Below are 13,472 nucleotides of genomic sequence, written 5' to 3' on the forward strand. Positions count from 1 at the left end.
CTTTAATCCCAGCACTCGGGAGGCAGAGGCAGGCGGATCTCTGTGAGTTCGAGACCAGCCTGGTCTACAGAGCTAGTTCCAGGACAGGCTCCAAAGCCACAGGGAAACCCTGTCTCAAAAAACTAAAAAAAAAAAAAAAAAAAAAAAAAAAAAAAAAAAAAAAAAGAAACTGGTAGTGGTGCATGCCTGTAACCACCTGGGGGAGACTGAGGCAGGAGAATTACCGAAACTTTCATGCCAGCCTGGTCTATACATTGAGTCTGAGGACAGCATGGGCTATAGGGTGAGACCCTGTCTCAGGACAAGACAAAACAAAAAACAAAAACAAAGCAAGCCAACTCTTGCTAGTATTTATCCTACGAACAAAATCAAACCCAAACTCTAAATATCCAATTGCAAAAAACATAAGAACAAGTCCAAAGGAGTCATCAGAGTCAGTACCGGAGCTAAGGAGGGGGGATGGGTTAGAGCTGGGTGGAGTTAGTCAATGAGGACTGTTCCTGGCAAGGTGAGGAAAGGGGCGGGCAGGAGATTGAAGATGAAGAGGACTTTCCAGCACTGATTTTTGAGCAATGGTAGAAGGCGAATGAATGAGCAAGCTGTAAGGGCCAAACAGTAAATGGGTTATACTGGAGAATTTATGTTAAAAGATAAGGAAAAAAAAAAACCAAGTCAAAAGAGCAGCAGTAGAGCAGGCCTTTAATGCCAGCACTAGGGAGGCAGAGGCAGACCTCGGAGTTCGAGGACAAAGGAGCTCAGAGACAGCCTTAGATGGTTAGAAATCAATTTTGCTTTGACACAAGGAAGCCTTTTGGGTATTTTTAAAGATGAAAATATTTTGAGTCGATGTACAGTTGGATTTAGAATAGAAGAAAATGGCAGAATTGTGAAGAAGGGCGCTGTCGTAAAGTTCTCAAGGATTCAGAAGAAACGACTGGGTCTCAATTCCAGCTCTGCGCCTTATTAGCTGTAGATAGGTCATGGGCAAGTCACGAACTTTGCTTTTTCTATTTATTTTCCAAAAAAGGGTTTCCCTGGTCATCCTAGAACTTGCTCTGTAAACCAGACTGTCCCCGAACTCACAGAGATTCACCTGCTTCTGCTTACTGCGATTAAAAGCCCGCATCACCACTGCTCAGCTATTTTCCTTGTTTTAATTCTACCCAGTGGCTCGCAGGGTGATGTTGTGTTGTCTATGGGACAGTGCTTGTCCAGTGTAGCATTCTCCACTGAGTGTTGGAAATGAAGTGTTGGCCCTACCTTAGAAGTTTCTTATATATGCTTTTAGGAATGTCTTTCCCCTTGATCTAACTTAGATATAGGTCTGAATTAGAGAGATAACTACAGAATGGAGAAAGCCATAGTTAGGATAGTTTTAAGAAAGTCACAATTGGCAAAGAGTCTTTTCATTTAAAAAAAGCAGAAAAAAAAAAAGAGGAGCAGCTTGGGGTGTGGCTCAGTGGCAAAGGGCTTGCCTAGCCTGTGTGGAAGCTATGAGTTCAATGCCTAGCACCACAAGAAGATAAGATCCGGGAGACATATTTATTTGATTAATTTTTATCATCTATGTTTTTTGAGTCGAAATCTTACTCTCTGCCCAGACTATCCAGGAACTTACTCTGGAGACCAGGCTGGCCCGATATGATCCCCCTGCCTCAATCTCCATGCCCAACTCTGAAGCATCTTTTTTTTTTTTTTTTGGTTTTTCGAGACAGGGTTTCTCTGTAGTTTTGGAGCCTGTCCTGGAACTAGCTCTTGTAGACCAGGCTGGTCTCGAACTCACAGAGATCCGCCTGCCTCTGCCTCCCGAGTGCTGGGATTAAAGGCGTGCGCCACCACCGCCCGGCTTGAAGCATCTTGTTTTAAACATTAAATCATGGGATCCAATCTTTCTAATGTTTGAAATTACTCTCCCAAAGGTCCAGATTTCATGTGCTGGAGCGACCTGGAGAACTAAAGGTGTTCTGGTAAAAAATGTTTCCAGGTCATTCCTTCAACCAGCTACTGAAAAAGAAAAGAGCCTCAGGTCAGGACTGTTCCGCTGAGGCACAATGGCTGTTTCCACACGTCACCCGGGCTGAACTGACCGCTGCGGAGGCTTCCATTTCCCACAGCACCTCAGGAGCTCCTCCACGCCCTTCACGGCTCGCTCCTGCAACTGGCCCAGCGGCGCCGACAGGTGCAGCGAGCGGAGCCGCGTCGCGCCTTCCCGTCAGTCGGCCGCGCCCTCGCTGTCCCGCCCCGCCCCCGGCGCGCGCCCTCGGCGGGGGCGCGCCCGCCCCGCGGGGCCGCGCACGCCGCCGCCTCCCTCCCTGCCCTCCTCCCCTGCCCTCCCCTCCGCCCCCTTCCCCGTAGGCAGCCCGCCCGCCCGCCAGCCCTCCCGCCCGCACCGCCGCCCGCCCGGCCCAGGAGCCCGCTGGGTCTGTCCGTCCCCCGCCCCAGCCTTCCCGGCGGCTCTCGGCAGGCGGTCGCCCGCGCCCCGGTGGATGTGGCTGGCAGCCGCCGCCCCCTCCCTCGCTCGCCGCCTGCTCCTCCTCGGCCCTCCGCCTCCTCCCCTCCTTCTCCTCCTCAGCCGCTCCTCTCGCCGCCGCCGCCTCCACAGCCTGGGCCTCGCCGCGATGCCGGAGAAGCGGCCCTTCGAGCGGCTGCCCGCCGAGGTGTCGCCCATCAACTACAGCCTCTGCCTCAAGCCCGACTTGCTGGACTTCACCTTCGAGGGCAAGCTGGAGGCCGCCGCCCAGGTACGGAGACCCCCGGGCGCCGGCGGCGATCAGCGGGCGAGCAGTTAGGCCGCGCCCGCGGGCTGGGCTGGAAGCCGGGGCGGACTGGGCGCGTGGGCCGCGGGACCGGGCGGGAGGCGGCTGCGGCGCGCCCCTCGAGGCCGGCGTGCTGGGCCTGCCCGGGCGGGGACCGCAACGCGGGAGCCTGCGGGCGGAGGGCGCTGCGCCCCTCGGGGGCCCGCACACCTGTGTGCGGCGCCCTGAGTCCCCGCCTTCCGGGCCCCGAGCTCCGCGAGAGGCTGGGTGGGGGGTGGGGAACTGGTAGGGGGCTCAGAGTGCCTGCTCGGTCCCAGCCTGGCGGACTTGGTTCTGGTCCGATTGTCCTTTCGCCCCTTCGGGGTTAGATTGGAAGGGGCGGTCATCAGGCGAGGAGGGGAGCGTGGGGGGGGGTGTGGAACGAGAATGTTAATCCCAGGCAGCCTCCCCGAGTTCTCTGGGCCTGATCCTGCCCAGGGGCCGGGTTTCCAGGATGATCCGCCCCCCTCCCCCTTCCCCTCAAATGACAGTGCAGCGGTGACTTTGTTCTCCCCTAACCTCCGGAGAAGCTGCCGGGGGACCCTGGCTCCGCGTTCCCAATCCCTTTTGCTCGCGAAACCTTTGAAGCTGGTGGATTTACGGCTGCAGTGCTGGTGGTTTAGCAGTCCCTTCCTCTTAAAGAAAGCGCTCAGTCTTAGCCTGCTGCTGGTGAAAATATTCCATTACTCTTCTTGGCAGTTTTTGGTGAATCATACTCTCCTCCCTCCTCCCCGAAGCATTATCTGGCAGTATTGTTTGATTTTGGAGACCATTAGTGTACATGGCCCATAAAGGTCCCAGACGGACATTTATGATAGATACCATGGTGCATGATGTGGTCGATGAAATCGGAGCTGAAAATTACGAGCGGTTTAATAACTATCTGCGAAAGCAATGGTGGTAAATAGAGTTGGTTCCGTTTTATTTTCCTACCCCAGCCGGGGGGGGGGGGCAGCAGGAGTGCTGGAGGAAGCTAGGCCAGTAGGCCTCAACCTGAAGGATGAGGGTGTGTGTTGCAATGAAGTGAGAGAAATGCAGACTAGTGCTCGTGCATTGAGAGCCAGGAAAGCATGATACACAGTTTGAAAATTGGTGTAAAAGTGCAGGGCTTACAAGTATACTGTTAGGGGCTGGAGAGATGGCTCTTCCAGAGGACTCGGGTTCAATTCCCAGCACCCACAACTCACAGTTGTTCACAACAGTCGGTAACTCCAGGATCCAACCGCCTCACACAGACAAAACACAATGCACATAGAATAAAGTAAATAAATAAATAAATTGTAAAAAATATATACTGTTAGATTTGGGGCATTGGTTTGAAAGCAGCATCAAAAGGCAGAACTTTTGCGAAAATGAGATGATTTACAATTTTCCTATCAAGACTATAAATCACGATGAGTGCATGTTAGGTCTAAATGACTTGAAAGCGGTGTTTTAGGAAGCTCGGATTTATGCCAAGTGACTTCAGTTTGGTGTATATTGGCAGGGGGGCAGATAGAAGTAGTGTCCTGTGGCTTGGCAAACCTTTGGAAAAAGGACCTAGCTTTGGATGAGTTCGAATTTCGTGAAAAGACTAACGTTTAAAAAGTTGACAGGAACCAAAAGCTACAGAGAAACCCTGTCTCGAAAATCCAAAAAAAAAAGTTGAGCAGTGATGGAGCACACCTTTAATCCCAGCCCTGGGAAGGCAGAGGCAGGTGGATCTCTGAGTTCGAGGTCAGCCTGGTCTACAGAGTGAGTTCCAGGACAGGACTGTTATATTGAGAGACTTATCTCAGAGCCTCCCACCCCCGAAAAAGTTACCCTGAGTTCATAGTTCTGGAGGGTGTACGTATTGAGTGAAGAAGTTTGAGAGAGAAAAATAGTACAGGTTTGTGTGCTTGTTATTGTTTTATTGAAGTGTTAGAACAGCAAGCAGCGACATGCTGCCCCCCCCCTTTAAAAATGTGTTTGGGAGTAGGTGGGGATGTGTGGGAGCTGAAATGGCATGTGTGGTTGGAGGACAACTTTTGGCATCTTTATCCTTTCACTGTGGGATCTTGGGCTCTTAACTCAGGTTGTTTTGCTTCCATAGCAATCTCTTTTACCCCATTCTACTTCTCTAAAGAGATGACAATGTGTGGATGATTGATTTTTGCCATTGGGAGACCCAAGGCTGTCTGTTAGCCATCAGTAGGACTTAGTAATTGCTTTGAGTTGGAGATCTAGTTGTCCAGCCTGGCCTTGAAGTCAACTATCCCATACCTCAGCCTCCAGAGTAGATTCTAGGTGAACACCATTGTGTCTGCCTTTTGGTGATTTGCTACAAGGAAATAAGTGGATCTTTTTAATAGAAGAGACTTCATAAAGAATTAACAAAACATTTCCCTCGTTTATTTATCTTGTGTGTTTACCTGTGAATGTGTATGTCTGTGTGCACACTTGGGTGACATGGTGTGCCTGTACAGGTCATCGGACAACTTTTGGGAGTTCTGTCTTTTCACAGTGTGTGCTCTGGGATCAAACTCAAGTCAAAGAGTCTTGGCAGTAAATGCTGTTACCCACTGAGCCATCTTCTTGGCCTTCAGTCCTCTCCCTCCACCCCTGACCCCAGGTAATTCATTTAAGGGTAGGTGGCAACACAAAGATGGGGTGATAGTGAATCTTAGCAAGTTGAATAAGGGATGAGTGGACTTTTTTTTCTTTTTCTTTTTTTTTGGTTTTTCGAGACAGGGTTTCTCTGTGGCTTTGGAGCCTGTCCTGGAACTAGCTCTTGTAGACCAGGCTGGTCTCGAACTCACAGAGATCCCTCTGCCTCTGCCTCCCGAGTGCTGGGATTAAAGGCTTGAGTGGACTTTTTAATTGTCCTTTTGGAAGTGTAAGTGACATTAATAGTAGTTAAAGCAACTAGATCCACAAAATTGAAGCTGTATGTTTAAGATGTAGCATTAGGTGATCCATTGTGGAAATTTAAAATATTCTAAACTTTAGGTTGATTAATGACATGAGGTCATTTTCTTAACAGTTGATATCATATTGCAGAGTGTGGCAAGTTGCTTGGTTGTCCTAGTTGTTTAGAGTTGCAAAATTTTGTGGCAGAGTATTTGTACAGGTTACATATTAGAAACTTGGTGGATTTTTAACCTGACTTCAGGTGTTGAACTCCTGTGAAAGTGAAAAGAATCAGACTGCGTAATGCTGTCAAAATTGTCTTTTACAATTTTTGTTTAGTCCTAGGACTAAGGAGAAAGAGGCAGGCAGATTTCTATGAGTTTAAAGACAGCCTGGTCTACAGAGCTAATTTCTAGGACAGGAAATACTGACTTGAAAAACAAAACAATAATAATAACAACAACAAAATTTTCTTTTACATAGATGACTTTTCTTCCCCCCTCCCCATGAGGTTTCTCTGTATAACTAGTTGTGACCAGGTTGGCTTTGAACTCACAGAGATCCTCCTGCCTCTTTGTTTTTTTCAAGACGGGTTCTCTGTAGCACTGGCTGTCCTGGAACTTGCTGTGTAGACTAGGTTGGCCTAGAATTTAAAGATCCACCTGCCTCTGCCCCCCTAGTGCTGTGATTAAAAGTGTGCACCACCACTGCCTGGCTCATGACACCTTTGCTGATTGTTGTGTTTTTGGAACGAGGCTTCACTCTATGTGTGGCTCAGCCTGACTTGGAACTCAACTGTGCATTCCTGGCCCCCTTCAAAAGCTCATGAGTCCTTTTGCCTTTTGGAGCACTAGGATTATAAGCATGAGCCACTGTGCTCAACTTCAGCAGGCTCTGAAAACGTTTTATGGGCTAGAGCAATTTTTAGGTCTTATAAGTTAATTTCATTTTATTTTCCACTTTTATAGGTAACTGTTTTTGTTTTTTAAGTATGCATTGGTGTTTTGCTTGTATGTGTGTCTATATGAGGGTAGTTGTGAGCTACCATGTGGGTGCTGGGAATTGAACATGGGTCTCCCGGAAGAGCAGCAGTGCTTCTAACTACTGGGCCATCTTTCCAGTCCCTCATTTCACTTTTACATTGGATATCTTGGATCAATAGATGTCTGCAGAAATTTCAAAATCTAATCTGCCTTTATTGGTGATTAATTAAATTGTATTCTAGGCTTATGTGAGTGTGACTGCAGTCCTTGGTTGAGTGGCTAGAACAAGAGTTGGACACTCTCCTGTGGAAATACTTTATCTGTATCAGCCCAGAAATCGGAATATACTCATAAAGTCTCTGGGCTCTACCAACAAAATGACTACATTGGCAGTAAGAGGAGAGTTACAGATACGGGTTTGGTTTGGCAGGCCTAAAAGCTTGCCATCTAAGTGAATGTTATTGTTAGCCCTTTGTTATGAAAATTTGTGCCCAAATTTTTCATACTTTTTTCTGTAATCATGGGTGACAGTTTTTTAAAATTTTTTTAAAAACCAACAAAATTAATAATTACTATTATGCTAACTCATTAATTGATCTTAAATTTGTGATAAGAATGTATGCTTCAAGGGCCTATGTTCAATACCCAGCAAGTAAACAAAGTTTAGAAGATGGTGTTTTAGAGTTCCTATTGCTGTGATGAGACATCATGATCCCAGTGAATTTTTTTTTTTTTTTTTTTTTTTTTTTGGTTTTTCGAGACAGGGTTTCTCTGTCGCTTTGGAGCCTGTCCTGGAACTTGCTCTGTAGATCAAACTGGGTTCCAACTCACAGGGATCCACCTGCCTCTGCCTCCTGAGTGCTGGGATTAAAGTGCATCACCACCACCCGGCAAAGGAGGTTTAGTCCATTGTTGTCATGGCTGGTAGCATGGTGGCATTCAAGCGGCCATGGTGCTGGAGAAGGAGCTGAGAGTTCTATATCTTGACCCTAAAGCAGCAGGAAGAGAATGCTACTCTAGGCCTCCCTTGAGCTTCTGAGACCTCAAAGCCCTCTACCAGTGACACACCTCCTCCAACAAAACCACACCCTCTCCAACAAGGCCATAGCGCTTGGCTTGGTAGTGCCTATTCCTTATGGGCCAAGCATTCAAACACAAGTCTAGGGGGCCATTCTTATTCAAACCATCACAGAGGGCAATAAATTTGCTCACATTTTATGTTTAGCTTTTAAAAAATGTATCTATAAAATTAGAAATATAAGACTCTAAAGTGGGCCTTACAATTTTAACCCTTAGGGGGCAGGAGGGTTAATTACTACAGGTTCAAGACCAGTTTCAAGTCAGCCAGGAATGCATAGTGACACCCTGTCTAGAAAGACAGAGACAGCCGGGCGGTGGTGGCGCACACCTTTAATCCCAGCACTCAGGAGGCAGAGACAGGCGGATTTCTGTGAGTTCGAGACCAGCCTGGTCTACAAGAGCTAGTTCCAGGACAGGCTCCAAAACCACAGAGAAACCCTGTCTTGAAAAAACAAAACAAAACAAAAACAAAACGAAAGACAGAGACAGACAGACTGACTGACACACAAAAGAAAGAAAAAGAAAGAGATAAAGAAAAAAAGCAAAAAAAAAAAACCCCCCAAAACTGGGTGGTGGTGGCGCATGCCTTTAATCCCAGCACTTGGTAGGCAGAGGCAGGCGGATTTCTGTGAGTTCGAGGCAAGTCTGGTCTGTAAAAGGTAGCTCCAGGACAGACTCCAAAGCTACAGAGAAACCTTGTCTTGAAAAAGAAAGAAAGAAAGAAAGAAAGAAAGAAAGAAAGAAAGAAAGGAAGGAAGGAAGGAAGAAAGAAAAAGCCGGGTGGTGGTGGCGCACGCCTTTAATCCCAGCACTCGGGAGGCAGAGGTAGGTGAATCGCTGTGAGTTCCAGGCCAGCCTGGTCTACAAGAGCTAGTTCCAGGACAACCTCTAAAGCTACAGAGAAACCCTGTCTCGAAAAACCAAAAAAAAAAAAAAGAAAAAGAAAAAGAAAAGCAAGCAAGCAAGCAAGCAAGCAAGCAAAGAAGGGGGCTGGAGAGATGGCTCAGAGATTAAGAGCACTGGCTGCTCTTCCAGATGACCTGAGTTCAATTCCCAGCACCCACGTGGTGGCTTACAACCATTTGTAATGAGATCTGGTGCCCTCTTCTGGCATGTAGGCATACATGCCAGCAGCACATTATATGCATAATAAATAAATAAATCTCTTAAAAAAAAAGCAAAGAAATCACAGCTGGGTAGTAGAGGATTTAGTCTGTGTAGGAACTTAATGCATAGTCCCCAGCTACATAACTCCTCAAAATACAACTTTTATGTATTAAGCTTTTGTCTGAAGTTGAAGTTAGTATTGAATTCTGTAGTGAATTTTCCATATAAATCAAATTTATATTTGAAACATTTAAACTTTATTCACTGAATTGGGGAAATGTTTATTTAAGCTTTATAATTCAAACTATTTTTTCCCCTTTTTGAAATACTGGATCATTCTGAGCATCTTTCATTGTTGCTAGAATACTTACAGAAGTTATCTCTGACTGTGCACTATATAATTCATTAATTTAGTACCTGTCCTTTAAAGTTGCTTTGTGTGTTCCCTGCTCTTGGCATATTGCTCACTGTGGATTGTGTCTTGTTACAATGCTTATTGTGTACTTTGTCCTCTCTTCTGTTTTATTGAACTTGAGCTAGAGACGTCTTATGTAGTGAGTCAGGCCAGCTTGTTTGAGCCTAAACATGAGTTTCTAAGTAAGAGTTTGATGGATTCTCTTGTAAGTAAACGGTATGAGCTTTAGTGTATGGACTTTGTATTATCTATTCTGGCATTGTGTACACACCTTTTTTGTTTTGTTTTAACTTCCTGGTTCTAGATTATCAATGTCTAATATAGCCTGGGTAAATGTGGTCTTGAGTAGCAAGTTATCTATGAAGCTTCTTTGAACTTTGTTACATAAATGAGCCTGTTTTGTTGTACAGTAAATCTGTTCTAATCTGTGTGAGTCAGTGTCAAAGAACTGAGCCTTCTGATAACTGTTGTGTTGCTAACTGAGCTTAGCTTCCCAGATTTTAGAAATTTCTTCGGAACAATGTATGAACCTGTGGGGTTTTTTTTTTTTTTTTGGTTTTTCGAGACAGGGTTTCTCTGTGGTTTTGGAGCCTGTCCTGGAACTAGGCTGGTCTCGAACTCACAGAGATCCGCCTGCCTCTGCCTCCCAAGTGCTGGGATTAAAGGCGTGCACCACCACCGCCCGGCTTGTGGTTTTTTTTTTTAATTTTTGTTTTGTTTGTTTATTCCTTTTGGTAATTTGTAATCTCTTGAGTTTTTATTTTAAATTATGAAATGTTTTAGAAATATAGAAATAACATACTTAGATTCAGTATTTTGCCTCATTGCTTCAGACTGTTCATACTACTTTTTGGAAAAGGTTAGAGATAGGACTGGGGTTGCCACTCATTAAATAAGAGTACTTTTCTAGCATACATAGGCTCCCTAGCACCACCAGGAAAGCTTGGTACTTGGAAGGTAATGACAGGAGGATCAGAAGTTTAAGGCCATCCTCGTCTGTACAGTGAGTTCAAGACTAGTCCGGGCTACATGAGATCCTACCCTCCTGGACACCCCCCCCCCAAAATAAAAATCTGGATAGTGGCACATATCTTTAATCCTGGCATTTGGGAGGCAGGGGCAGGCAGATCTCTGAGCTCAAGGCTTACCTGATCTACATAGAAAGTTCCAGGAGACAGAGCTACGTAGACTGTCTGAAAGGGTGGGGATAGTCATGAATACCCCTACAATTCATTTCCTTGTCTCACCATGCTCAAAGGTAATTTCTGTTGCCTACTTAGAGATACTTAATGTGTCTCTATACAGTTTTAACTTTATCGTTTATAGTCACAAGGGCTGGAGAGATGCTCTGGCTGCTCTTCCACATTACCTGAGTTCGATTACCAGAAACCACATGGTGCTCACAACTATCAGTGGTGTGATCTGATACCCTCTTCTGGCATAAAGTTGTAAATTCAGATAGAGCACTTGTACACATTAAATAAATAAAGTCTTTAAAAAAGTAGTAATGTTAATATTCTGTGTATTTAAACACATACATATTAATGATGTTTACTGATGACTAGGAGTGGTGGTACATGCTTGTAATCATAAATTTTGGAGGTAGAGACAGTGAGTTGGAGGTCATCCTGAGGTACAAAACAATCATACCAAAAAAAAAAAGCAAAAAACTAAAACAACAAACCATACACACACACACTGAAAAAGTACTTACTTGATTTCCTTTGACTTGCTCTTTTCAAATTTACTGATAATTTGCTTCTCATTGACTTGAGAAATTATAGTTCTGTTCCACCAAGGCAAAAATTATTGCAAAGTTTTAACAGTGGAGTCACTTATTAGGGAAAGTGTTTCAGACTTCCAAATGATTGTGTTTGTGATTATAGCATTGGACATTTTCCTTTATTAGTTTATCTGGATTTGGCAGCTAGGAAAAAAAAACTATTGAGTCTTACTAAATGCAAAATGTATTTACTATGCATCTGATGATAGCACAATACAAATCCATCTTCCCAACCAACAGCAAGGACCTGGTGGATGTAGCTTATAACTTCATTGCAGAGAAGGCTGTCAGGAAAAATTGTGTACACTTGCTACCTGTGTAGCGCCTGGGAATCTCCCACTGTATGATTGTTACCAAGGACCATGCTGCTTTAGTACAGCCATTTATGTTCATCTTAAGTACAGTCTGTATTAAAACTAAGAAATGATATTCTACTCTTTTATGGCATTAAATAGAAGAATTGAAAGTGAGTTTATTAGCACAATTTGTAGGCCAACTTAAGCATTTCCCTTTTTAAAGTTAGAAATTGGTAGTTTTAGTGCTGAAATTCATTTAAATTATACCTGTTGCTCTTTTTTATTTGTGTGCGTGTGCGTGCGTGTGAGTGCATTGCATGTGTGCTTCGTGCCCATGGAGGTCAAGAGGGCATCAGGGTGGCTGGAGAAGAGATGGCTCATCAGTAAAGAGCACTGGCTGCTCTTCCAGAGGTCCTCAGTTCAATTCCCAGCACCCACATGATGACTTACAGCCATCTGTGATGGGGTCTGGTGTCATCTTCTGTCTGATTCTCTCTTCTGTCATGCAGGCACACATGCCAACTAGAACACCATACATAAAATACATAAATAAAATTTTTAAAATTAATCTTTTTTTTGTTTTTGTTTTTGTTTTTCATAAAACAAATTTATCTAACTGAAGGATCCTTGCTAGGTCTAGTAAATTGCCTTTATAAAAGATAAAGAAAAAAAGGGGGAGAAAGAAAACAAAACAGAAGCCAACCCAAAGAAGACAAAATTACAGCTTTCTAACCAACTTATGAACCTGTCATCACGGACATAAAATTAATCTTAAAAAAAAAGAGAGAGAGAGAGAGAGAGGTGGCTGGGTGTTGTTGTTGCATGCTTTGATCCTAGCACTTGGGAGGCAGAGGCAGGTAGATCGTAGTGAGTTTGAGGCCATTCTGCTGTACAAAGCAAGTTCCAGGACAGTCAGGACTGTTACACAGAGAAACCCAGTCTCGAAACACACACACACAGACAAAAAGAGAGCAAAAAGGGACATCAGACTCCTTGAAACAAGAATTATGAATGGAAGTCAAGAGAGAGGGTATCAGATCCTCTGGAAGAGTTAGGAATGGTTGTGGGTACTGGGAACCACATTCAGATCCTCTGCAAGATCAATAATGCTCTTTACTGCAAAGTCATCTCTCTATTGCTCTTGTTTTTCTGCTTCAGTTTTTAGTCTTTTTTCAGTTTTTTCTTTTCTAAATGGGTTTCTCTGTGTCTCCCAAGCTGTCCTGGAACTCACTCTGTAGACCAGGCTGACTCTCAGAGATCCTCCTGCCTTTGCTTCCCAAGTGCTGGGATAAAAAGTGTGTGCCACCATCACCAGGCAGCATTTTTGTTTTTAATAGTAGAACACAGAAATATTTACTAACATGATGGTGTCAATAAATGAGAGGTAACATGCTATTATTATCATCCGGTTCTTGCTGTTGGAAAGATGACTTTGTATTGTCTTAAAATTAGGACATATGCCTGTGTCTACATGCATATTTTAAATTATCTCTGTTGAGTAGAACATTTGTGCTGGCACCCCTAAAACTATATGATACAGCACAGAGTTCTTAAATTTTAAATCAGGTACCGACTGGGTACTTTATATACTGTTGGGTGAATGCTGCTTTTTGAATTATATGAGAATACAGTGACTTTGGGGTATGTGTGTGTGTACACAATATCCTTTAAAGTGGTTGTTATTTACAAAGTAAATACAAAGTCACTTTTTGTGGATTATCCTATTTTTGGTTGCCTTTTTAAATGCATCTCTAATAAGGGACAAAAAATGACTTTTTAAAATAATATTTTTATTGATTATTTGGGAATTTCATATAATAAATGCTGAGCACACTCACTTCCCAGTCCTCCTAGATTCACTTCTCTCACTCCCTCTACCTTTGTGATCCCCCCCCCCCAAAAAAAGTTCAGTTTGTGTTGCTCATGTACTCACTGGTGCATGGTCAAACTCCTGGTGCCTAGTCCCTTAAAGAAAACAATCCTCCACCCAAACCCCACCACAGTTCAGCATTCTTATCACAGTTTTTTCTAAAGACTTATTTATTTGTCATGTATACAGCATTTTGCCTGCCTGTCTGTCTGCAGGCCAGAAAAGGGCACCAGATCTCATTACAGATGGTTGCTGGGAATTGAACTAAGTAC

At 44.3% G+C, this 13,472-nt stretch overlaps 1 protein-coding gene across 1 annotated transcript in view; it reads left to right on the forward strand.

Annotated features, from left to right (window-relative positions):
* Window positions 1-2,360: 2,360 nt before the first annotated feature.
* Window positions 2,361-13,472, forward strand: part of Npepps (aminopeptidase puromycin sensitive) — a 91,183-nt gene continuing 80,071 nt past the window's right edge. The window contains exon 1 of the mRNA XM_075990921.1: window positions 2,361-2,741. Coding sequence (XP_075847036.1) covers window positions 2,487-2,741 — 255 coding nt within the window. The 5' untranslated portion in view covers window positions 2,361-2,486. The remainder of the gene's footprint in view (window positions 2,742-13,472) is intronic.

The sequence above is a fragment of the Microtus pennsylvanicus genome, chromosome 11 (assembly GCF_037038515.1).
Source record: "Microtus pennsylvanicus isolate mMicPen1 chromosome 11, mMicPen1.hap1, whole genome shotgun sequence".
In the NCBI taxonomy this organism is placed as follows: domain Eukaryota; kingdom Metazoa; phylum Chordata; class Mammalia; order Rodentia; family Cricetidae; genus Microtus; species Microtus pennsylvanicus.